Source organism: Schistocerca serialis, chromosome 7 (assembly GCF_023864345.2).
Source record: "Schistocerca serialis cubense isolate TAMUIC-IGC-003099 chromosome 7, iqSchSeri2.2, whole genome shotgun sequence".
Taxonomy (NCBI): Eukaryota; Metazoa; Arthropoda; class Insecta; order Orthoptera; family Acrididae; genus Schistocerca; species Schistocerca serialis.
The window spans coordinates 183,716,716-183,743,688 of NC_064644.1; the positions used below are offsets into that span (position 1 = coordinate 183,716,716).

At 42.1% G+C, this 26,973-nt stretch overlaps 1 protein-coding gene across 1 annotated transcript in view; it reads left to right on the plus strand.

Annotated features, from left to right (window-relative positions):
- LOC126412959 (dipeptidase 1-like) overlaps positions 1-26,973 on the plus strand; it is a 162,443-nt gene that overhangs the window by 89,858 nt on the left and 45,612 nt on the right. The window contains exon 7 of the mRNA XM_050082850.1: positions 10,206-10,275. Within this exon, the coding sequence (XP_049938807.1) occupies positions 10,206-10,275 (70 nt within the window). The remainder of the gene's footprint in view (positions 1-10,205; positions 10,276-26,973) is intronic.

Below are 26,973 nucleotides of genomic sequence, written 5' to 3' on the forward strand. Positions count from 1 at the left end.
GTTCGTCCGTCTTTGGAACGAAATACATAACTGATTCTGCGCATCAGGGATCTGACAGTTTATTGGTAGGTTTGTAGAGGTATGTGGCATTAGTTGTCTGATGTGCGTACGCGGTGATGACGCCAGATAGCGACTCACATGTGTTCCATAGGATTTACATCAGGCGAATTTGCTCGCCGTGATATCAACTTGGGTTCACTATAATGCTCCTCAAACCACTGTAGCACGGTTTTGGCTCCGAGACGTGGCCAATTATACTACTGAATGATGACATCCCCGTCGGGGAAGACATCAACCACGAAAGGATACGGGTGATTGGCAGCTGTCAGCATGTCTCCAATTACCACCACAGGTCCCATGCAGGCGCAGGAGAATGTCTTCTAGCGCGTTGCACGTTTCGAATCGCCGTTCACCTCGATGATGGCGTTTGTGGAGACGACCAGCAACCTAGTGCAGCAAAAATGTGATTCCCCGAAGAGCCGACACGTTTCCATTGGTCGACGGTTAAATACCGATGGTCCCGTCCCCACTGCAATCCTACTTGATGATGTCGTTGGGCCAACATGTGAACACGTAGGAGTGGTCCGCTGCGGAGATCAATGTTCAACAATGTACGATGAACGTTGTGCTTCAAAACATTTGGCATGCACCAGCGTTGTGCTCCTTCGGCAGAGATGCAACAGATCACCATTTGTTCTTCTTGACAGAGCAGACTAGCCTGCGAACTCCACGTTCTGTGAAGAGTTGTGGACGACAACCATTTAGCAACTAGTGCTAGTTTCACAGTCATTCTGCCTCTTTCGGTAGAAGCTCACGACAGTAGCACGTGAACATTCGACCAGTTCCACCGCTTTCGAGACACTCATTCTCAGGCTCTGCGTAATAATAATCTGCCCTTTGTCAAAGTCGCTAATTTCTATGGATTTCCCTATTAGCAGCCCGTAACTTCACGAAGGTAATCCAGAGACCGAGTCTGCTCCGCTTAATACATTTGTTACCACGTCACGTGCACGCAAGGCCACAAGACGGCGTCATCGTCGCGGTGGGCAGTGGTCATAATGTTTTTGCTCATGAATGTATAGCTAAATGACCAATTTCGGTCGGCATCGACCATCCTCATCATAAAATACAGGATGAGGTTCAGTATCACCACCATAGGGCCTCATTTTGATTGATAACCGCACGTTTCGTTAGAAATTAATTTCAACGGATCGGATGGTTAAAATGTTTTCACATATGGAACTGGCTTAAAAGTAACTTACTGATTATTTCAAACTGTAAAATTTACAGTTTTTTTTTCAGTGTCTGATCAACATTCACGTAAAAACAATGTATAATTTGTGACTTTGCGCAAAAATAAATGTAACGAATGTGTTTGTAAAATTATCGTATATCATTGTTTCTCTGATTTTTAATCATCCAGATGATCTACGGTCCCTACTCGTCTGAATAAACATGGTTCCACTGTGCTACGAATGAAGACACGTCTGACAGTGCTTCGAAATTGTCCATTGTTGGCGGGCAGCTGTGTACTGATCACGTTCTTCCAATGTCTGGATATTACCTGACCAGCTGTCGCGTACTGTACTACAGATAGCCAGCAACACAGCACATCGAAGCTTAAATAACAAAGATAAATAAATAAATAATGTCAAACTTGAGTTTCTCTCGGCATGTAAAATATTTAAAATGTTCGACGAACTTACGGGAATGCAGCCAGTTGTCATCCTCGATAAAAGCCGACATTTCGATGGTGCACACACTATCACGTTGAAGGCACGAATGCAAGGCACTGTGAAAGCCAAATTAAAACCTCGACATGGAGGACATCTGACGAGACTGCACACGCACAACAGCCACTACTGACATCACACCCCCGACCATGACCAAGGTGATTAATTAACGATAGTGAATACGAGTATTAATTACCACTGGATGCGATAGAATTAACTCTGTACCTTTGTTGTTTGACCAAGGACAGAGGAAAATTCTAAGCAGAATTTAAGCAGAAAAACCCCATCCCTGCTTATAAGATCATTTGCTAATTTAATCTCATCTGCTTCCTTACTAAAACTGTGCTGATATGTTACCTCGGAGTCTTTCGCTACGGCATTTCTGAATAAAATACTCGAACTTACACCCACCATTGTCTTCAGGACTAAAAACTTGAGCCGCTTTGGCCTTAAACTGACTGGTTGCAATTAATCGTGAATGCCTCCGTGCGTTACGTCTGCATCATTCGTATTATTCGTAATACCATGTCAGTGATTCATACGCCCGGAAAAGTTACGTTATTACCGTATGTTATGTCTACTTCATCGGTCCCTTCGTGCAGGAGTACCAAGAAACCTCACATCAGAGATTAAATGCCTGTCATCTCATCATATCGAAGCACAAGATCCCACTTACATAGCCTCCCAGCTACGACCATTCATAAAACGAAACCATTCGCTGGACTGTGCTGCTGGTCCCGGCGGAGGTTCGAGTCCTCCCTCGGGCATGGGTGTGTGTGTTTGTCCTTAGGATAATTTAAGTTAAGTAGTGTGTAAGCTTAGGGACTGATGACCTTAGCAGTTAAGTCCCATAAGATTTCACACACATTTGAACATTTGAACAAACCATTAGCAAACTCCTTCGCTGTCGCTACTGTCCGCCTCTAGAACAGACTTCCCTGCATTCTGCATACAATTAAATCCTCTGCTGCTTTTAAGGAGATGCCGGGGCACTTCTTTAGTCACTCGTATAAAGTTTCCCCAAAAATTAAGGGGATACGAAATCGATTTTGGGTTAAAAAATCGATTTTCGTTTTATTGACATATTATATTCCGCCAAGTTTCCTCTTTAAAATGACGTATCATACGTGGCTCTACTAGTATTATAACTATTTTATTTTTATAGATTTGTGAGCTCGGGTATTGCGCTTTAGTTATACACGTCTCTCATGGCTGACCATAAACTTTTTGGCAGTACATTTATGTGATATGAATTCAAATATCCCGCTGTCCAGCGACTCTTTATACACTATTTATCCGCAAATGTTTCCCTCTGGTCTCCTCAAGTTACTCTTTGACTTTGTGACGTCATTGTTTGTAAAGAATGTTCTATATGAAAGTTGTTGTTGTCGAGTTATTTCGTATTTAGTGCTTCATTTTTCGCAGTGAAAATAGCTAGAGCTAGAGCAAAAGTGTTTAAAAAGGGTGTGAACTGGCAAAAGAAAAGAAATGATGATTCATTAGTAAAGTAAAGCAGTTCTTCATCATCACTGTTGGAAAATGTGAGTCGACTTACTACTGATTTGCCGAACGAACTTACTCCAAATGAAAACAGTGCTTCTCATAAAAAACTAAGAGATTTGGAAAAGAAATATAGTTTACTTGATAAAAGGAAAGAAGTTTTTGAACTCAGTGACACGATTATATATTGCGAAGCTCTAGAAAACAGTGTGTGCTGCAAAAAATGTCAAGGAAACGTTTCTCTGAAACTAGAATCCCATGTTGGCCTGGCTGCCCAGTTTAATGTAATATGCAGTGTTTGTAAGTACAGTCGTACGTTTCCTAGTCCTGTTGCAGTAACTGTAAATAACGGATATAAGATAACTGAACTTTATAGTGTAAATATTAAGTTAGTTTATGGATTGCGAGCAATTGGTAAGGGCAAAGCAGCTGGTGATATGCTATGTGGTGATCTAAATCTTCCAAGTGTACCTTCAAAGTTTGATGCTTACAACTATGTACTAGGATCTGCAGTTGAAGATGTAGCACAGAGGTCAGTGCAGGTAGCTTTGGAAGAAACAGTGAAAGAAAATGATGGCAGTCGTGACTTCTCAGTAGCTTTTGATGGCACGTCGCAGAATAGGGGTCACATCTCAAACAATGGTGTTGTAACAGCAACTAGTGTTGACACTGACAAGGTTATTGATGTTGCAACGATGTCTAAATACTGTAGATGCATAGACAGGCTGAGAAATGAACATAGAGATGACTGTGTTGCTTATTATTGTGGTAGTAGTGGTGATGGCATGGAGGTTGCTGGGGTGAAAAAAAATTTTCATTGCTCTTCAGGGTGGTATAATGTCCACTACGTCATGTGGGAGATGGTGACTCTATGGCATTCAAAGAAGTTTTGGAAAGCAAACCATATGGAACAGTGTAAATATCAGCAAACTTGAATGTATAGGACATGTGCAGAAGAGAATGGGTGCCAGGCTGAGAAGGTTAAAATCAGTTATGAAAGAGAAAAAACTAGATGATGGGAAAACCTTGCATGGCAAAGGAAGATTGACTGATTCCATAATAGACTACATTCAGAATAGCTATGGCCTTGCAATCAGGCAAAAACAGACAATCTTGAAGAAATGAGGAAAACAATATGGGCTTTGTATTTCCACACCACATCCACAGATGAGCATCCAGAACATGGTTTCTGCCCCAAAGGTGAAAAGAGCTGGTGTAAATACAATATACATTCACCACCAGAGTCTACCGTTAGCTATCACGGAAGAAATAAAGCCCATTTTCAGGATCTGGCTGACACAAGTCTTCTGATGAAATGTCTTCATGGAAAAACGCAGAACCCCAACGAGTGCTTGAATAGTGTGATATGGCATCGTCTCTCAAAAACAGTGTTTCTCGGAACTAATAGACCACATTTTGCTGTGTATGATGCTGTGGCAATCTTCAATCTTGGGAATATAACTAAATGCCAGGTCCTTCAAAAGTTGGATTTGAGTGTTGGTTCTCACACAGTACGTGCTATGTTGACTTTAGATCAGCACACACTAAGGTATGCTGACAATATACTCAAAACATTAGTGAAAAAAGCAAGACAGGTGCATATGGGTCCCAAAAGATGACGTGAACATGATTATGAAAACTGTGAAGGGGGTATTAACTATGGATCAGGAATGTTTTAATCTTCTTTCTCCGGTTCCCGTAACTTTGCTTTTTCTTCTTATAGGGACATTATCTCAGATACTGGTGAACCTAGAAGTCTGAAATTTTTATGACTTAGTCACATGGGTTTCTTTTACACACTGAAACAACTATTCTTAATTACTTGATTTACAAAAGACTTAGGTGTGATAATCTATTAAAAAGTGATGGAAAAATTTACTTAAAATAAATGTAAAATATCTCTGTGAGAAACTTTTTTTACAATAAACTGTTGTTTCAGTATTGTTATATCAATGCACATACAGTAAAAATTTTATCTCTCTGTCTCCAGTAGTTTGTGAGAAAATGTTCCCTATAGTAAGCATATTTTAACATTTCGGGGATAGGCGATTCCGTATCCCCTTAACATGTATGGGCAACATCACTTCTATTCAACAATGAAGTCAATGGTCCTACCTTATCCCAGTTATGCTTCTGTCTACTTTCCTTCCTCTATGAGTCACGCCACTCTTGTCCATTATGTACATTAACTCGATATTGTCACGTTTCTCTTTCCCTCCCTCCTTTCTCTCACGTCCATTGCTGATATCACCTGTAATTAAAAACCTATATTTCTGTAATTTATAATTATTGTTGAACTTTTCATGCACGAACGTAAACTGTATGTGTTTTTATCTGTATTATAGTAATATTTAATTTTTAAATCTAGTATACCATGTTTATCACAATATGTTTAATTCAAAATATGTAGAAACTCTGGTTAGATGTAAGAGATGGCCAGATAGCTCTAACCTTGCCAGGTTAAATAAATAAAGGAACAAAAGCATTTTATGCCCATTCAAAACGGTTCAGGTTGCTTGACAAGCAAAAACATATAGCCGAATGGTTGCCACTCATGGGGAGTATTCTTCCAGCCAAAATGTCCGAGTAATCCAAATGAGACAATACACAATTTCAAACGACGAAAGTAAGGTTGCAATTAGGCCACTGTCCCTGGTGAGCAATTTTCTCAGAGTCTGTCTGACGTGCACATTAAGCTGCGATGTCTTCGCGATTTTCAATAAAGGAAAAGCGTGCCAGACGAGGTATTCAACTTTTGAGTGTGTTCTCCAGTAACCGTCCAATCCATTTACACAAAGAGTGAGGTTTTCACTCTGCGCCAGGCTGAACGAAGCTATAATATTTGATCTTTCAAAAAAATAAATACACTACTGGCCATTAAAATTGCTGCACCAAGAAGAAATGCATATGATAAACGGGTATTCATTGGACAAATACATTATATTAGAACTAACATGTGATTACATTTTCACGCAATTTGGGCGCATAGATCCTGGGCAGTCAGTACCCAGAACAACCACCTCTGGCCGTAATAACGGCCTTGATACGCCTGGGCATTGAGTCAAACAGAGGTTGAATGGCGTGTACAGGTACAGCTCTCCATGCACCTTCAACTCGATACCACAGTTCATCAAGAGTAGTGACTGGCGTATTGTGACGAGCCAGTTGCTCGGCCACCATTGACCAGATGTTTTCAATTGGTGAGAGATCTGGAGAATGCGCTCGCCAGGGCAGCAGTAGAACATTTTCTGTATCCAGAAACGCCCGTACGGGACCTGCAACATGCGGTCGTGCATTATCCTGCTCAAATGTAGGTTTTCGCAGGGATCGAATGAAGGGTAGAGCCACGGGTCGTAATACATCTGAAATGTAACGTCCACTGTTCAAAGTGCCGTCAATGCGAACAAGAGGTGATCGAGACGTGTAACCAATGGCACCCCGTACCATCACGCCAGATGATACGCCTGTATGCCGATGACGAATACACGCTTCCAATGTGCGTTCACCGCGATGTCGCCAAACACGGATGCGACCATCATGCTGCCGTAAACAGAACCTGGATTCATTCGAAAAAATTACGTTTTGCCATTCGTGCACCCAGGTTCTTCGTTGAGTACACCACCGCAGGCGCTCCTATCTGTGATGCAGCATCACGGGTAACCGCAGCCATGGTCTCTGAGCTGATAGTCCATGCTGCTGCAAACGTCTTCGAACTGTTCGTGCAGATGGTTGTTGTCTAGCAAACGTCCCCATCTGTTGACTCAGAGATCGAGACGTTGCTGCACGATCCGTTACAGCCATGCGGTTAAGATGCCTGTCATCTCGCCTGCTAGTGATACGAGGCCGTTGGGATCCAGCACGGCGTTCCATAGTACCTTCCTGAACCCACCGATTCCATATTCTGCTAACAGTCATTGGATCTCGACCAACGCGTGCAGCAATGTCGCGATGCGATAAACCGCAAATGCGATAGGCTGCAACCCCACCTTTATCAAAGTCGGAAACGTGATGGTACGCATTTCTCCTCCTTACACGAGGCATCACAACAACGTTTCGCCAGGCAACGCCGGTCAACTGCTGTTTGTGTATGAGAAATCGGTTGGAAACTTTCCTCATGTGAGCACGTTGTAGGTGTCGCCACCGGCGCCAACCTTGTGTGAATGCTCTGAAAAGCTAATAATTTGCATATCACAGCATCTTCTTCCTCTCGGTTAAATTTCGCGTCTGTAGTACGTCATCTTCGTGGTGTAGCAATTTTAATGGCCAGTAGTGTAAAATGAATGATAGACCTGCGGCTCACCTCATTTGTCGTTGTACATCTGCACAGATCCAAAGTTTTGATATACTCATTCTTAACAAATTTATTTCTGAAGAAGGGGGTTGGAGGGAGGGTGGAACGGAGGAGGAAGGCGGGGGAGGGGGGAGCGGGTTGTGCATTCAGAAACACATGGGCTTATTTGAAACCTACGTATATTGTTTATAAGCATGTGACTTTCGATACAACGGAGGCCGACTTGCGTACTGAAACTGAATAAATTGCTATTAGCATAGTTTTTCCTTGCAATTTCTGTTTCTATTCGATATTTAAATAAATTGGAAGTTCCCCATAACAGGTTCTACAAGAAAAGAAACTCGTAGTACACTGCTTAGACCGGGGTCTATCTAGGAAAAGCACAACTCTATGAATGGACGTTGTCTGTAGGAAAATAGTTCAATGAATAAGAAGGTAACCGATGATTGCAGTGATTTTTCATGTACGCGAGTGAGCTGGAGTGAATACCATGCTCCCCAGTCGTCCAGTTGTTAGGAGATAAGCCAATTGCTGAAACTTATTTTCCCAATTCCTTTGCCATGCTGTAGGCATCAAAATGTATTTCTTTCAAAAGCGAATCATAACCGGAGGCAACGCATAATTGTTGAAATCCATTGCGTTGAATTTTACACTCATTGAGTGTATATCTGCCATTAACAAAAATTTTGTCCACACAATGCGATTCTATATAAAGCGAGGAGGGATCAAGGATTGCTTTGATTGTTTTTGCTGTTGTTTTGGAACGACGAATTTCGGATAAGTGGTGATGGACAGCCTGATGCTCAAGTAGGTGTCTAATTTCTTCACATAAGCATTTGAAGAACAAGTATTGGGAACTTTCATTAACAATTCCGAATAACTCGTTCTGCTGTGTGGGCATGCATACATATTTTAGAGATAAGGAAAAAAATGATGTTGGTCTTCTTCATAGAAGTTAGAGTAATATTATCCCAATGTTTTAGCCTTGCACAGAGGATGAGTTATATAGGAAATTCCGTTGTTTGAATGTATTAGTCATTAAAAAATATGAGGTGCTTCGGAGCATATCGGAATTACTCCGACCTCAGCGTGTATAGCTAGTAAACGTTGATATAACGGACTTGTTCAATGGAAAAAATTTACCTCACTAGCGCTTTGATAAGGACGGGGTATTCGTCCTCTGCTTTACGAAGGGTCTTAAGACAGTCGCTAAAAGAATACTGTGTGGTGAAACCATTCTCAAAAGAGCAAAGCATTTTTCTTACCGCGTAGAGAAGGACATAGTAAAATGGAACGTTACTGTAATATAAAAATCTACAAGGGAGCCACAGAGTTTCCTATGATCGACCAAGTTGCATTGGTAAAAAGTAACTACTTGGAATTCGGCGTACCTATGGGCAGACCTATACAGCTGATACAAAGAGAAAGTAAAGAACTGAACTGAGGAAAATGCAGAAAGTTACTGAAGAGCCGAAACGAGTAAACTAGCTGTGAAACAACACGCTGTGTAGGCTGGACGTTACACGATTCTGATTAATAATGCACAGCTCCCTGCACCCACTGGTGAATACCTCGATAGACTGATTTTGCTCAATTAGTAATTTTAATTGATGAAAGGAAGGTCTAAAGCATAATGGTATCTGGTTTCCGGTATGAAAGAGGAAGTACACCAGTCTTCCACTATGGGACTATAATGGCAACCACACACCAACAACGGCCAAATTATCCTTTAATTTGAAAGCAAATGACGTTATAGGTCGGCGCGGAAGCAATCCACAACGCAAATTCACTTTCAGTCATTAGCGAGCCACGGCGTACGTCAGCTGTGCACAGAAGCCATGAATCCTGTTCCAGAAGTGCTTTTCTGACGAGGACGAAACGTTGAAATGTTCGAGAGTATTGCATGATAGCCCATAAAAATTATTTTCATTGCCGAGTGTTTCATACTATACCTACTAATACAGAATGTTTTCAACCCCGAAAGATGTACACCAATGCACTGTTGACAGTTTTCATGTAGTTGATAAGGAATTTTGAATGGTGCTACATTCGATTTATTTGTTTTCTTCGTAAACAAACATTAAATTTGTTTTAGTGGCGCTAATGCTCTCTATTACTCTATGAGTAAATTCCCCAAAGGGTAGCCAGTGTTCATTCCCATTTGTATGAGCATTAATTGGAGTAACTCCAAGTGGCGTATTTTGCGTTTCGTAAAAAGTAGGTTACTTTTCTCTGTTGCTTGTATCAAATTTCCTAAAATTTACTTGAAATGTATTACACGCGAGAAAGAAATTAATAAATTTAGAAAAGTGTTTAGAACTAAATTATAGAAAATTAAATCTGTCCTTAGCTCTGCCAAATTATTGCTGCTGTAATATAGTTCAACGGGGTATAAACAATTTATGAATGATTTCGTCAAAATAATTAGTGAAAATGGCTGGGAATGGAGGACAGCCTTGTGTAACTCGTATTATTATTATTATTATTATTATTATTATTATTATTATTAAGTACTGCACATTTACGATTCACATTGCTTGAACGTAAGAAGGGATAAGGAACCCAACATTGTCAGTAAAAGAAACAAATAAATTGTTGAAAAACTGTACTCAGTCTTTGCGTACAGACAAATTAATGTAACGCTCTTGGGGACCAGTGTAGTGATTGCTTCTCTTTGTTAGGGCAGACTGCTCCATAGTGGATGAGCCTGGAAGAATACCCATCCTGGGAGGACTGTCTAGTTTCGGACGGGTAAGTCACGGTTCTTCTGAACATCTACTTGTATTTTCAAATATATTTTAAATATTAAGTTACAGGTTAAATTCCGTATATTTTTCAGATATTAAATTTCTCATTCCAACTTTTAATTTCTATTACGGTAGTTACAATAAGATATATTCTACTTCTCAGCATCTCACACTTATATGCCAGATGTAAGTGGCACAAAACCTAAATATGGAGATAAATAAAAAGAGACAGTCATTTTAAACACCTATGAAGACTAGTTTGATATAGTCTGGCAACAAATGGACAAACCGCTTGCAATGAAAGAAATATGAAATTACAATGAAATGAACACCCTTAGCTGCTTACAGGCGTTGAAATACGTCAACGGGGACAGATGAAAATGTGTAACCCGACCGGGACTCGAGCCCGGGGTCTCCTGCTTACATGGCAGACACTCTATCCATCTGAGCCACGGAGGGCACACATTTTCATCTGTCCCCGTTGACGTATCTCAACGCCTGTAAGCAGCTAAGGGCGTTCATTTCATTCTAACGAGCTGCATGGTCACCGATGGTATCTGTTCTTTCGGACATGTCCGAAAGAACAGATACCATCTTAGTATATATAAAGAAATATGTTTCTCAGGTAAATTGTTCACCAAACTGCGTTGCAATGGCTTCATAATTGAACATCGGGTATTGCTTAGACAATCGGAAAATCGAATTCAGATACTATATACTGGATGTGGAAGTAATTCCAACGCAATGAACACGGAAAAAAAGGCCTAGAGGTCATTAAGGACGGAGCAGAAATAGGGGAACACAGTCGTCCGTGTTCTTCTCAAACGAATCATCATGACTTAGTCATGTAGCTGTCTCTAGAGACCACGGGAAACCCAATTCTGGATAGCCGAACAAGAATTATCACCGTCATCCTATCGCGTTATAAGAGCGGTTGGTTAAGCTCTCAGAGAGAGAATTTACCTCATCAATTCCAAACCAATTGTTTAGAAAATTACTAACTCCAGCATAATTGGGTTATAAGAGGGTTTAAGGCGGCTAAGCCTATAAACGTAGTAATGGTACCACAATAACTTACAACTTACTAGTGCTCGAAACATCAACGAATCACGCTGAAATGCGCAGTCAAGATGCCTTTCAGTCAGATTGCACTAGACAAGTTACAAAAGGGGTGCGACAATGACAGTTTGAAAAAAAAAAAAAAAAAAAAAACACTATTTTCATATCGCTGCTGCTGTGATAAGACGCAGTTCCGAACAACACAGGCAGATATCACTAAGAAGAACACAAAAAATTCATATAATGAAATTAATTATCTTAGTTTAACATTGTTTATTGGCTAAGTATTTGCTTGTGTGTTGCAGTTAATTTCAGTTTCAAGACTGTGTTTATGTCTGACTGAATATGGGAAAACAGTTTCTAAAATTTACAGCTACACATTACCATAATTTATGTTAAAGTTTATGAAGAATGATGTTGTTGCTTTTGTATAAATACTTTACCTTTTTGTTTTGATACAATTATTGCGCTAGCCAGTACGTGTAGTAGTGAGGTAGGAAAAAACACACGACACACAATGAAATGGTTTAGGCCACATTTTTAAGTAACCAGTTGGGGTACCCGGCTTCTCTCAGGGAGTTTATATGAGTTTGTGTAGTAGAAAGAATAAACTGTAAAGTATGAGATAAAACCCTCATATTGGAAACATATTCTAACTATTTATAATACTTGTTACAGAATAAGAGGTAATATTTTTTATTGAAAACATATTTAACTATTTACAATACTTGTTTATAAACAACATTTTTAAGTTTGTTACCCAGAGTAATTTTTCGAATTTACTACTCGAGAGCAAGCTACGTACAGTTGACTGTGTGAGAAGCAGGTTAAGGTTGATACCGAAATGTTTTAAAGTTTGCCCTTCGGCTTTGTTAATCGTAAAACTGTAGGCTAATTTGATTCTAAATTGCGGTCTTTTAAACTGGAATGTCAGTTCAGTAGAGAACAGTGGTATTCTGTGGATAAATAGTGTGTGACCCTTGTACTTTCATAAGTTCGGTTTCGGGAAGGTAATTCGATAGCTATTTGAATATCATCCTTCTCCATTACATAGTTTTGGAAAGTCCAGATGTCTGAGTAGTATGATTGGAGATCCAATTTTAAGTCGAAGACATTATAACGACAGTCCTGGTACTTGCAAAGAGTTTAGAAATTCTGCAGGCAAGTTCACACTTTCTTCAACGTTTAACACCTTGTCGACCGATTTGTATATTCTCTCTTCACCAAGAATTTTCTTTTGAGTATTAAAGTTGTTATAGTCGTCAATATTACTTTTAGGTGCCAAAATCGCCCTTTCGAATAGCCGTTCCGGTATGTTATAGTTGTGAACAGTGTTCGGATAAATGTGGTCGATGAGTTTGTTTTTAGCAGTGGCTACGTTGCAGAAATCACTGTTGAGTTTAATGACACCCGTCGTCTAGTCAATAGGATATGTGCCTTCACCTATTTGTAAAAGTTGTTGAGCAAAGTGTGCTGTTTTTCGTTTTTCGATATTTCAACTCCCATGTTCTTTGTTTGTCGCAGTATTTGTATGTATGGCCAGAAACCTGATTTTTTTAAAGCAGGCATTGATGTCGTCTGCTGGTGATAAGGTTAACTGGAAGTCTTTGCCGAAAACCTCCTGAGAGAATGGGCAGAGATCATCTCATCACTTGAGAGTTTCCTCACAAGTCTTGTACTGTTCTGTCCATGGCTTAGAATGCTTTTTTTATGTGCCGTTGTGCATTCGTCCCAGAAGATAATATTAAATTGCTTTCGAATTTCACCCCGTTCCAAATGCTATTGAGATATCAGATCTCGGGAATTGTTCTTCGACTATATTCAACGTTTGTCGTAGGGCAGAACAGGCAGTTCGTCCTTCCATATGTGTGGCTGCCTTGCCGGTTGATTCCAGTGCAAGTGCGATGTGCTGTTTAGCACGTATTTCCGCCAGCAATAGGTTTATTAGAAACGTCTTCCCGGTGCCGCCTGATGCGTCCAGGTAAATAATTCCGGCAGACTTGTCGATCCGGTCCATGGTAACGTTGTGAATTTCCTTTTGATTGTCACTGGGCAGTGAGCAATATGTTGAAGTAGTTCGTTGTTATTGTAGCTTTCTTTCTTTTGTAACTTGGAAGTTTAGCATACTGATAGCATATTTTCGTGGTGCTTGCATCCCAAGTTCTTCTCAGGTCTGGTTGTTTATTCGTAAACATTTATCCTCTAGGCGAATGAGTGTTTCATTGGGGATGTCGTCGTTGAATTCGATGGCAACTTCAGTATGAGCTTATCCGATTTTGTACGGTACGTCAGTATGTCATCACTCATACTCCCTTTGAAGGAGTCCCATAGCTGTTTTGGATTCGATACATGTTGCATGTTACAGTCAATAAAATTCTTCCGGGTTTGAGGATGCATTGTCGTCTGTAAAATTCCGACTGCTACAAGGCGTCTTCCTCATGGTGTATTGCTAACTGCTAAATGAACACTAGTTTGGATACTTATATACTATGGAGGAGTGCTGTCTTTGGATGTGAGGGTGAGGCGGAATGGTATTAGGGGTTCATTTTATTGGTCTTTGCATTGAGTGTTGTCATAGGCGGAAATTGGCGTTTTCCATTGGAGTTTCCTTTACTACTTGCCATTGGTGGAAATCGACGAATAGGAGTCTGAGCGGCGACTACAGCGTAGCGTTGTTTACTAACTGCCTATAGTGTCGACTAGGCCGCCTCAGCACTCTGTGTACTCCCCACCGCGCGCCTGTTGCTCTGCGAGAGCTGTCCCGCAAAGCTGTCACAGCCGGCAGCCAAGACGCTGGAAGTCGGTATCCGTCTGCTCAATGCATATTGTAGGGTCGCTTGGCTATTTCTATTCTCTTCAAACTAAAGGGTGTTTCGCCAGTACGCGGGCCTCTCGAAATTCGATCTTCATCCTGCACTGTTCCTAATGTTCTACCACCGCTGATTTTTTGTATTGTTTGAGGTGGATATATCTCTCGTGTTCAGTTAACCTTGTGCTTACCGGACGCCAAGTCTAACCTATATACACTGAGCGAAAAGTCGGAATTTCGCAGATAACAATGCGGCCTCAGCCCAGAGGAATTTTGCCGGCCGCGTTGGTCTAGCGGTTCTAGGCGCTCAGTCCGGAACCGCGGGACTGCTACGGTCGCAGGTTCGAATCCTGCCTCGGGCATGGATGTGTGTGATGTCCTTAGGTTAGTTAGGTTTAAGTAGTTCTAAGTTCTAGGCGACTGATGACCTCAGAAGTTAAGTCGCACAGTGCTCAGAGCCATTTGAACCATTTTTGAACCAGAGGAATTTTATTGACTGTGAGAACGGCCAAGGAAGCCTACGTTTACAGGTTACATGTTGTTAGATTTATGGGAAAAAAAGTCTCCCATTTGTTCAGGTGTGGCTGTGAGTGAGGCTTCTAGTAGGGTGAATTGCCAGTGGTCGTCATTTGCCAGTAGTCTTAAGCGATGGCATGCTTCTCTAAACGTCTGGCATATGTAACCGTCAACAGTCGACATCTGTCAAACTTGTTGGTCCTAGTACTTCGGGTAGCAACATTCGGTGTTGATCGAATTTACGGTGTATACTCGGCCTACTGCGCCACTTTTCGTGATTCCTGGATGATCTTTCGTCGTTGAAACACTTTTCTTATTGTGTTCCGTGTATAACAGGTAGGGACGTCGACATATAGTAATGTTCCCGCGAATGGATCAGTTTGTTGCAGTTAGTAAAAAACTAGTAATGTTGTGTTCTGAGGTTGTTCATTTGCAATTTTTCTGGTGGTGTCTTTTGTGAAGTAAACTCTCTGTCCATTCTTCAAATGTACTGCTAGATATTGCACAGTTGGTTCGCGTTCACATATGGGGAAACCTAAAATACGCCACGCTGCTTCATTACTGTTAATGTATCTTCCCATTTGGTACATGAGAATCTTGTCGTTCCTGTTTTGTTGCTCGCTCTCTTTCGCTATTTGAAATGTGCCATGTCACTGCCTTCGTTCGCATACTTACAGGCACATTTGATGGGCCGGCATCTGTGGCCGTGCGGTACTAGGCGCTTCAGTCCCGAACCGCGCTGCTTCTACGGTCGCAGGTTCGAATCCTGCCTCGGGCATGGATGTGTGTGATGCCTTTAGGTTAGTTAGGTTTAACTTGTTCTAAGTCTAGGGGACTGATGACGTCAGGTGTTAAGTCCCATAGTGCTTAGAGCCATTTGAACCATTTTTGAATTGATGGATTTCACTGAATTGCGGTATTCTTGCGTGCGCTTGGAAAATTTTGGAAACCTGTGTGATATGGTACTACCCACTGATTGCGAGTTTCTAGTTCATCGTTGCCTCGTATTCGCATGTTTGCTGTACTAGGGATAGCCGTCAACTCCGGTTTTTGTGTCCTCCAAGTTTGATTTTAGTATTTCTAGTACATTTTCCATCGGTCATATATAGTGAACTGGAAAGGGGTAAAATATGCTGGTGTAAAACTTTTCGATAAATTACCAGATGAAATAAAAGGTCTGACAGACAGCAGTAACATGTTTAAAAATAAACTGAAATCAACCTCCTTGACAACTCCTTCTATACCATAGATGAATTCTTGAATAGGGTTAAATAAATCAGTAGGTATAATACACTATGTGATCAAGAGAATCTCGACACCTGGCTGAAAATGACGTACAAGTTCGTGGCGCCCTCCATCGGTAATGCTGGAATTCAAATTGTTGTTAGCCCACCCTTAGCCTTGATGACAGCTTTCACTCTCGCAGGCTTACGTTAAATCAGGTGCTGGAAGGTTTCTTGTGGAATGGCATCCCATTCTTCACGGAGTGCTGCACTGAGGAGAGGTATGGATGTCGGTCGGTGAGGAATGGCACGAAGTCGGCGTTCCAAAACGTCCCGAAGGTATTCTATAGGAGTCAGGTCATGACTGTCTGCAGGCCAATCCATTACAGGGATGTTGTTATCGTGTAACCACTCCTCCACAGACCGTGCATTATGAACAGCTGCTCGATCGTGTTGAAAGATGCGATCGCCATCCCCGGATTTCTCTTCAACGGTGGGAAGCAAGAAGGTGCTTAAAACATCAATGCAGGCCTGTGCTGTGATAGTAACACGCAAAACAACAAGGGGTGCAAGCCTTTTCATGAAAAACACGACCGCACCATGACACCACCGCCTCCGAATAATACTTTTGGCATTACACACGCAGGCAGATGATGTTCACCGGGCATTCGCCATACCCACACCGTGCCATCGAATCGCCATAATGTGTACCATGATTCGTCACTCCACACAACGTTTTCCCACTGTTCAATCGCCAATGTTCACGTTCCTTACACCGAGCAAGGTGTCGTTTGGCATTTACCTGCGTGATGTGTGGCTTCTGAGCAGCCGCACGACCATGAGATCCAAGTTTTCTCACCTCCTGCCTAACTCTCATAGTACTTGTAGTGGATCCTGATGCAGTTTGGAATTCCTGTGTGATGGCATGGATAGATGTCTGCCCATTACACATTACGACGCGCTTCAACTGTCGCCGGTCTCTGTCAGTGAGCAGACGAGGTCGACCTGCACGCTTTTGTGCTGTATGGGCCCCTTCACGTTTCCACTTCATTGTCAAATCGGAAACGGTTGACCTAGAGATGTTTAGGAGTGTGGAAATCTCGCGTACAGACGTATGACACAAGTGACAGCCAATCACCTGACCACGTTCGAAGTCCGTGAGTTCCATGGAGCGCCCCGTTCTGCTCTCTCACGATGTCTAATGACTACTGAGGTCGCTGATATGGTGTACCTGGCAGTAGGTGGCAGCACACTGCACTTAACATGAACAACGTAGGTTTTTGAGGGTGTCCGGATTCTTTTGATCACATAGTATATAATTTTGGAGTCAGGGTGAGTGGGATAACCACGAGAGTGCTCCTGCTATAATACGAACTCCCACACAAACCATAACTACAGGTATAGGTGCATTTGGTTTAGTACGCAGACAGATCGGTTGTAGGCGCTAAACTGACCTTCTCAGCAAGACACGGCCGTCACTGTCACCGAGACAGAACTAGCTTCCTTCAAAAAACACAACAAGCCACCAAGCTGCTGTCGAATGAACTCTTCCTTGACGCCAGTGAAGTCTTAACTGGCAGTGGTTTGGGGTTAATGAAATGCACGGTATATGGCATCTGGCTAGGAGTTGTCCTTGAAGTAACCGATTTTAAGTAGTTCGTTGTGTTACTGTGGTGCCAACTGTTGCACATATTGCTGCTGCAGATGTAGTACGATGCTAAAGAGCTATAAGCCGAACACGATGGCATTCCCTCTCAGTAGTGCCACGTGGCCGTCCGGAGTCCGGACTTCTCACGACCGTACACTTTCGTTAACACCGCTGTCAGCAACCATGAACAGTGGCTACATTGCTGCGATGACTTCCAGCTTCTCGTAGTCATATTGGACGACCTTGTCTAAACTGAACTGAAGGAGGTGCTGATAGTGGCGCCTTTGTCACCTTAAAGACATTACTAACATCGACTCACTACATCGATTATCAATGATATCTAACGATCACTACAATTACAGCGTATATTTAAGGCAAACGTGATTTGCAACCTAATAGTGTTTCTGCTGGCGTCATTCTTATGTGATTGCCGTTAAATTTGAGTAGACATCATTTTACAGATGTAGAACAACGCCTACTATCTTTCGTTTATGTCCCACAGGTCGTTCTTGTTTTTGTGATTTTTTCCGTCAGTATTGCATTTTTCTCTTTTTGTATAAGGAATTCACGTCTGATATAATTGTCCCTGTAACGATTATAATCATAGCAAACTTTTATTAAGGGTACCCTCAGCTGTCCATTTCTCCACACAGACCCGTGTTATGCAACTAAAATAGCTTGAAAATGCCCAAGGGGCGAAATTAGCTAATCGCTAAGCATGAAAGAAAATCATTATTTCAAAAATAAACACAGCTTAGGTAGGAGAATACTTTAAAGATAAATAAAATACGAAGTGAAGAAGTGCTAAATACCATAGGCGAGGAAAGAATAGTGTGAAAGAGCCCTACCTTAAGAAAAGGCAGTTTAGTGGGACGCCTGTATCGAATTCAAGAGAATTTAACATTATAACTGAACTACTGATAAAAGTAGATGAATAGACTTCAGAAAGTGAGTTACACGTTACTTTGATCCAGCAAGAAACTTTTACTGCACTTCACAGTGCACTTCAAAGTGATGCAGACTATAACACTCCACTTCAATAACGTCCACACAAGAAGGTGTCCAATGAACGGACTTTCATTATTCTGAAGGAAGTGTCATTGAGAACACGGTCACTTTTCTGAAATTGCTCTTTCACTCACAGCGTGACAATTATTCAACTATATGAAATAATGTCATCATAAATTCTGAACGGTTTGCGTTAGAACGTTCATACCGCACGTTTAGCCGCGGGACACGTCGGGAATTGATAGATATGGTTTGGTTTAGGGACGAAGGCCACTTTCATTTGGATGGGTTCGTCAATAACAAAAATTGGCGAATTTGGGAGAATGAGAATCCGTATTTCGGGATCGAGAAGTCTCTGAACGGGTGACCGTGGTGTGCAATGTCCAGGCACGGTATAATCGGTGCGATATTCCTTGATAGTACGGTGACTACCGAACGGTAGGTGTAGGTTTTGGAAGAGGATTTCTACATCTACATCTACATCTATACTCCGCGAGCCACCTTACGGTGTGTGGCGGAGGGTACTTATTGTACCAGTATCTGATCCCCCCTTCCCTGTTCCATTCACGAATTGTGCGTGGGAAGAACGACTGCTTGTAAGTCTCCGTATTTGCTCTAATTTCTCGGATCTTTTCGTTGTGATCATTACGCGAGATATATGTGGGCGGTAGTAATATGTTGCCCATCTCTTCCCGGAATGTGCTCTCTCGTAATTTCGATAATAAACCTCTCCGTATTGCGTAACGCCTTTCTTGAAGTGTCCGCCACTGGAGCTTGTTCAGCATATCCGTAACGCTCTCGCGCTGACTAAATGTCCCCATGACGAATCGCGCTGCTTTTCGCTGGATCATGTCTATCTCTTCTATTAATCCAACCTGGTAAGGGTCCCATACTGATGAGCAATACTCAAGAATCGGACGAACAAGCGTTTTGTAAGCTACTTCTTTCGTCGATGAGTCACATTTTCTTAGAATTCTTCCTATGAATCTCAACCTGGCGCCTGCTTTTCCCACTATTTGTTTTATGTGATCATTCCACTTCAGATCGCTCCGGATAGTAACTCCTAAGTATTTTACGGTCGTTACCGCTTCCAATGATTTACCACCTATGGCATAATCGTACTGGAATGGATTTCTGCCCCTATGTATGCGCATTATATTACATTTATCTACGTTTAGGGAAAGCTGCCAGCTGTCGCACCATGCATTAATCCTCTGCAGGTCCTCCTGGAGTACGTACGAGTCTTTTGATGTTGCTACTTTCTTGTAGACAACCGTGTCATCTGCAAATAGCCTCACGGAGCTACCGATGTTGTCAACTAAGTCATTTATGTATATTGTAAACAATAAAGGTCCTATCACGCTTCCCTGCGGTACTCCCGAAATTACCTCTACATCTGCAGATTTTGAACCGTTAAGAATGACATGTTGTGTTCTTTCTTCTAGGAAATCCTGAATCCAATCACAAACCTGGTCCGATATTCCGTAAGCTCGTATATTATTTTCACTAAACGTAAGTGCGGAACCGTATCAAATGCCTTCCTGAAGTCCAGGAATACGGCATCAATCTGCTCGCCAGTGTCTACGGCACTGTGAATTTCTTGGGCAAATAGGGCGAGCTGAGTTTCACATGATCTCTGTTTGCGGAATCCATGTTGGTTATGATGGAGATTTGTATTATCTAAGAACGTCATAATACGAGAACACAAAACATGTTCCATTATTCTACAACAGATTGACGTAAGCGAAATAGGCCTATAATTATTCGCATCTGATTTATGACCCTTCTTGAAAATGGGAACGACCTGCGCTTTCTTCCAGTCGCTAGGTACTTTACGTTCTTCCAGCGATCTACGATAAATTGCTGATAGAAAGGGGGCAAGTTCTTTAGCATAATCACTGTAGAATCTTAAGGGTATCTCGTCTGGTCCGGATGCTTTTCCGCTACTAAGTGATAGCAGTTGTTTTTCAATTCCGATATCGTTTATTTCAATATTTTCCATTTTGGCGTCCGTGCGACGGCTGAAGTCAGGGACCGTGTTACGATTTTCCGCAGTGAAACAGTTTCGGAACACTGAATTCAGTATTTCTGCCTTTCTTCGGTCGTCCTCTGTTTCGGTGCCATCGTGGTCAACGAGTGACTGAATAGGGGATTTAGATCCGCTTACCGATTTTACATATGACCAAAACTTTTTAGGGTTCTTGTTTAGATTGTTTGCCAATGTTTTATGTTCGAATTCGTTGAATGCTTCTCTCATTGCTCTCTTTACGCTCTTTTTCGCTTCGTTCAGCTTTTCCTTATCAGCTATGATTCGACTACTCTTAAACCTATGATGAAGCTTTCTTTGTTTCCGTAGTACCTTTCGTACATGATTGTTATACCACGGTGGATCTTTCCCCTCGCTTTGGACCTTAGTCGGTACAAACTTATCTAAGGCGTACTGGACGATGTTTCTGAATTTTTTCCATTTTTGTTCCACATCCTCTTCCTCAGAAATGAACGTTTGATGGTGGTCACTCAGATATTCTGCGATTTGTGCCCTATCACTCTTGTTAAGCAAATATATTTTCCTTCCTTTCTTGGCATTTCTTATTACACTTGTAGTCATTGATGCAACCACTGACTTATGATCACTGATACCCTCTTCTACATTCACGGAGTCGAAAAGTTCCGGTCTATTTGTTGCTATGAGGTCTAAAACGTTAGCTTCACGAGTTGGTTCTCTAACTATCTGCTCGAAGTAATTCTCGGACAAGGCAGTCAGGATAATGTCACAAGAGTCTCTGTCCCTGGCTCCAGTTCTGATTGTGTGACTATCCCATTCTGTACCTGGTAGATTGAAGTCTCCCCCTATTACAATAGTATGATCACGAAACTTCTTCACGACGTTCTGCAGGTTCTCTCTGAGGCGCTCAACTACTACGGTTGCTGATGCAGGTGGTCTATAGAAGCATCCGACTATCATATCTGACCCACCTTTGATACTTAACTTAACCCAGATTATTTCACATTCGCATTCGCTAATAACTTCACTGGATATTATTGAATTCTTTACTGCTATAAATACTCCTCCACCATTGGCGTTTATCCTATCCTTGCGGTATATATTCCATTCTGTGTCTAGGATTTCGTTACTGTTCACTTCCGGTTTTAACCAACTTTCCGTTCCTAATACTATATGCGCACTATTTCCTTCAATAAGAGATACTAATTCAGGAACCTTACCCTGGATACTCCTGCAGTTTACCAATATTACGTTAACTTTTCCTGTTTTTGGTCTCTGAGGACGGACGTTCTTTATCAACGATGATAATGTCCTCTCTGGTAAGCCGTCAGGTATTTTATCGTTTCGCCCAAGGGGGAGTCCCTCTAACCTAAAAAACCCCCGTGTGCACGCCACACGTACTCTGCTACCCTAGTAGCTGCTTCCGGTGTGTAGTGCACGCCTGACCTGTCTAGGGGGGCCCTACAGTTCTCCACCCAATAACGGAGGTCGATGAATTTGCAACCATTATAGTCGCAGAGTCGTCTGAGCCTCTGGTTTAGACCCTCCACAAACAGAGGACCGCGATCGACTCTGGGCACTATGCTGCAGATATTAAGCTCAGCTTGCACTCCGCGTGCGATGCTGGTTGTCTTCACCAAATCAGCCAGCCGCCGGAAGGAACCAAGGATGGCCTCAGAACCCAAGCGGCAGGCGTCATTCGTTCCGACATGTGCTACTATCTGCAGCCGGTCACACCCAGTGCGTTCAATAGCTGCCGGAAGGGCCTCCTCCACATTACGGACGAGACCCCCCGGCAAGCACACCGAGTGCACACTGGCATTCTTCCCCGACCTACCCGCTATTTTCCTGAGGGGCTCCATAACCCGCCTAACGTTGGAGCTCCCTATAACTAATAGGCCCGCCCTCTGTGACTGTCGGGACCTTGCCGGAGAATCGGCCACTGGCCCAACAGGCGAGGCATCCTGTGGTGGCTCGGAAACGATGTCATCACCACTAGGAAGCACCCCGTACCTGTTGGAAAGGGGTAAGGCAGCTGCCACGCGGCCAGATTTCATCCCCATTATCCAAAGTGACCTTGATTTCGACAAGATATGATTCATGCAAGACAGAGCTTGACCCCATCGAAACGGGAGAGTGTTTGATGTCCTGGAGTAGCACTTCGGGGACCGCACTCTGGCTCTGTGGTACACAGAGGACACTGGCATGAGCGTTGATTGATCGCCGTATTCTCCGGATCTGAACACATGCGACTCCTTTTTGAGAGGCTATATTAAAGACAACATGTATAACAATAACCCCAAAACCATTGCCGAGCTATAAACAGCCATTCAGGAGCTCACCGATAGCATCTACGTTCCTGCACTTCAGCGGATCATGCAGAATTTCGTTATTCGTATGCGCCACATGATCCCTAAGGATGGCAAGTATATCGATCATGTCATAACCTAAATCCGAATATCTGTAGTGCCATTTACATGTTGAATAACGTGTGTGAAAGCCATAGTTTCTAACTAATTTACGTTTTTTCCATATAATGCAATAACTGTCAACCTGTAAATGACTGTCTTAAGTTGGTCTCATTGTCTTCTTATCAGGAATATGACTATGACCACAAGTCTTCATTATACGAAGAAAGTAAGCTGATTCCCGGATTAAAAATATTCGCTGAATAACAAATTACGAAATGAAGCAAAATGTCTAGATTTTTAACGTTTTTATATACAACTCTTCATATAACATCCACTCTCTGTGTTGAATCACAAATTCCTGCTAAACACGTTTCCTTTCAACAGCATGACAAAACGTGACTTCATTCCATTACAGAACAACTTGCTGACAAGTACCAGGAAGAAGTACAAAGATTACGTTCGAGACAGGAAGGTTTAGATGATTTGCATCATTATTAAAGACAATGTTTCAATTAATTTATACTTAATTTAGCAAAATACATTAGAATTAAACTTATTGATTTTAAAGTTAATTCTTCAAAATTATCATCATTGCTTAAAACATAATTTGTTATGGATTAAATAAGGAATTTTGGTTAATGTAATTCGATAAGAAATTTTATACATAGTAATTAAATTACTGTAATTAAATTACTGATACCCTTTGGAATCGAAGGCTTCAGAGTATGTCTCAGGCTTCATTACATCACAAGATGTATCATACTACTTTTCAACATAGTCACCAAGACTGCCTTGCCAAAGTGGTAACACCGGTTCCCGTCAGCACCGAAGTTATGCGCTGTCGGGCTGGGCTAGCACTTGGATAGGTGACCATCCGGTCTACCGAGTGCTGTTGGCAAGCGGGGTGCACTTAGCACCTGTGATGCAAACTGAGGAGCTACTTGATTGAGAAGTAGCGGTTCCGGTCTCGGAAACTGACATACGCTTGAGAGAGCAGTGTGCTGACCACATGCCCCTCCATGTCCCCATCCAGTGACGCCTGTGAGCTGAGGATGACATAGCGGCCGGTCAGTACCAACTGGGCCTTCATGGCCTGTTCGGGAGGAGTTAGTTAGTTAGTGAGCAAGACTCTGCGAACAACTGTTAGAACGTACCACCACTCGTTAAGTTCCTCAACGATAGAAATCCGCCTCTTGGTCTTCGAGCCATGTGAGAACCGCTGCGTGAATGTCCTCATCGATGGAAAATATTTTGAGCAAGGCAATAACGCATTGGTCCACCTCTGGACGTTATGTAATCAGTTATTCAGCCATGCACTGTTTGGGAGAGTTGTTGGATGTCCTCCTGAGGGATAACGCGCCAGATTCTGTCCAATTGGTGCCTAGGATCGCCTAAATTAGGAGATGATTGAAGGGTGCTATCCACAATGCTCCAAACGTTCGCAATTCGTGAGAGATCCGGCAAACGTACTGGCCAAGGTAGGGTTTAGCATGCACGAAGACAAGCAGTAGAAATTCTCGCATTTGTGGGCGGGCATTATCTTGCTGAAATGTGAGCCCAAGAGGGCTTGCCACGAAGGGCAACAAAAAGGGGTGAAGAATATCGTCAACCTACCACTGTGCGTGGGGTAGGGTTATCGTCTTTTATTAGTAATCAAAACGTCCTCTGTTCCGGGTTAGAAGCGAGACACCACTTAAATTTTGATTAATAATCAGCCCTAGCGGCCGAAGTCTTCCGGCATAAGCAGTCAACCTCACTCTGCCAACGGCCTTGTCAAAGAGAGCGGACACATATCGAACATATTCAGGGCACTCTCTTGCCCTTGGGTTGGGGGACTATCCCTCAAAGCTGAAAAATCAGCAATGATCAACGGCACGAGGATGCAGAAGGCAATGGAAACCACTGCATTACAGACATATAACGTGTATCCACGGGACATATGGCCTGTAATGGAAAAACTGTCATTATGACCTCTCCATTGGCGTAAGATTCTGGCATAGTTCCCCATTCGTAACTCCTAAAGGGGAATACCAAGGGGTATGTGACGATGAGAAAAAGACTGAATAATCAACGGAAGGATAACGTTCTAAGAGTCGGGACGTGAAATGCCAGAAGCTTGAATATGGTAGAGAACCTAGAAAATATGAAAAGGGAAATGTAGAGGTTAAATCTCGATATAGTAGGGGTCAGTGAAGTGAAATGGAAAGAAGACAAGGATTTCTGGTCAGATAAGTATAGACTAATATCAACAGCAGCATAATATGGTATAACATAAAATGGTATAACAGGAGTAGATCAGTTACGAACAGAGGGGTAGGGCAAAAAATGTGTTACAGTGAACAGGTCAGTGTTGGGTTGTTCTTATCAGGATCGATAGCAAACTAACACCGACACCGATAGTTCAGGTATACATGCCGACATTGTTAGCTGACGATGAAAAGATAGAGAAAGTATATGAGGATATTGAAAGGGTAGCACAGCGCACAAAGGGAGATGAAAATCTGATAGTCGAAGGGGACTGGAATGCAGTTGTAGGGGAAGGAGTAGAAGACACGGTTACAGAAGGATATTAGATTGGGACAAGGAATGAGAGAGGGGAAAGAGTAATTGAGCTGTGTAATAAACTTCAGCTGATAATAACAAATACTTTGTACAAGAATCACAAATCACAAGGAGAAGCGGTTTACTTGGAAAAAACCGGTTGATACGGGAAGATTTCATCATGGTCAGACAGAGATTTCGAACTCAGATACTGGAATGTAAGGCGTACTCAGGAGCAGATATAAACTCAGATCACAATATTGAAGTGACGAAGAGTAGCCTAAAGTTCTAGAGATTAGTAAAGAAGAATCAATACGCAAAGAAGTGAGATAAGGAAGTACCAAGGGATGACGAGACGCGCTTGAAGTTCTTTAAGGCTATAGATACAGCAATAAGGAATAGCTCAGTAGGCAGTACAGTTGAAGAGGAAAGGACACCTGCAAAAAGGGCAGTCACATAGGTAAAAGAAGATAATTGCAAAGAAACCATTTTTAACAGAAGAAATACTTCAGTTGATCGATGAAATAAGGAAGTAGAAAAACGTACAGAGTAATTCAGGAATACAGAAATACAAGTCGCTGAGGAATGAATAGGAGATGTATGGAAGATAAGAAGAAATGGCTGCATGAAAATGTGAAGAAATCGAAAAGGAAATGATTGTCAAAAGGACTGCCTCAGCATAGAGGAAAGTCGAAACAGCCTTCGGTCACACAAAAAGCAATGTTGATAACATTAAAAGTGCAACGGAAATTCCACTGTTAAATGCAGAGGAGAGCGCGGATAGGTAGAAACAGTACACTGAACTGCTCTATGAGGGGGAAGATTTGCCTGATGTTATAGATGAAGAAACAGGAATAGATTTAGAAATGATAGCGGATCCTGTACTAGAATCAGAATTTAAGAGATCTTTGGAGGGCTTAAGATCAAATATGACAGAACGGATAGATAACATTCCATTACAATTTCTGAAATCATTGTTGGAAGTGACAACGAAACGACTCTCCACGTTGGTGGGTAGAATGTATGAGTCTGGCGGCATACCATCTGACTTTCGGAAAAATATCATTCACACAATTCCGAGGACTAAAAGTGCTGACAAGCGCTAGAATTATCGCACAATCAGCTTAACAGCACATGCATCCAAGTTGCTAACAAGGATAATATAGAGAAGAATGGAAAAGAAAATTGAGGATGTGCTATATGCCGATCAGTTTGGCTTGAGAAAAGGTAACGGTATCCGAGAGGCAATTCTGACGTTGCGGTTGATAGTGGAAGCAAGAGTAAAGAAAAATCAAAACACGTTCATAGGATTAGTCGACCTGGAAATACCGCTCGGCGGTGTAAAATGATGCTAGATGTACGAACTTGTGCGAAAAGGAGGAACGGGTTATATAGAATATGTTAAAGAGTCAAGAGGGAATAATAAGAGTGGACGACCAGGAACGAGGCGCTCAGATTAAGTAGGGTGTAAGACAGGAATGT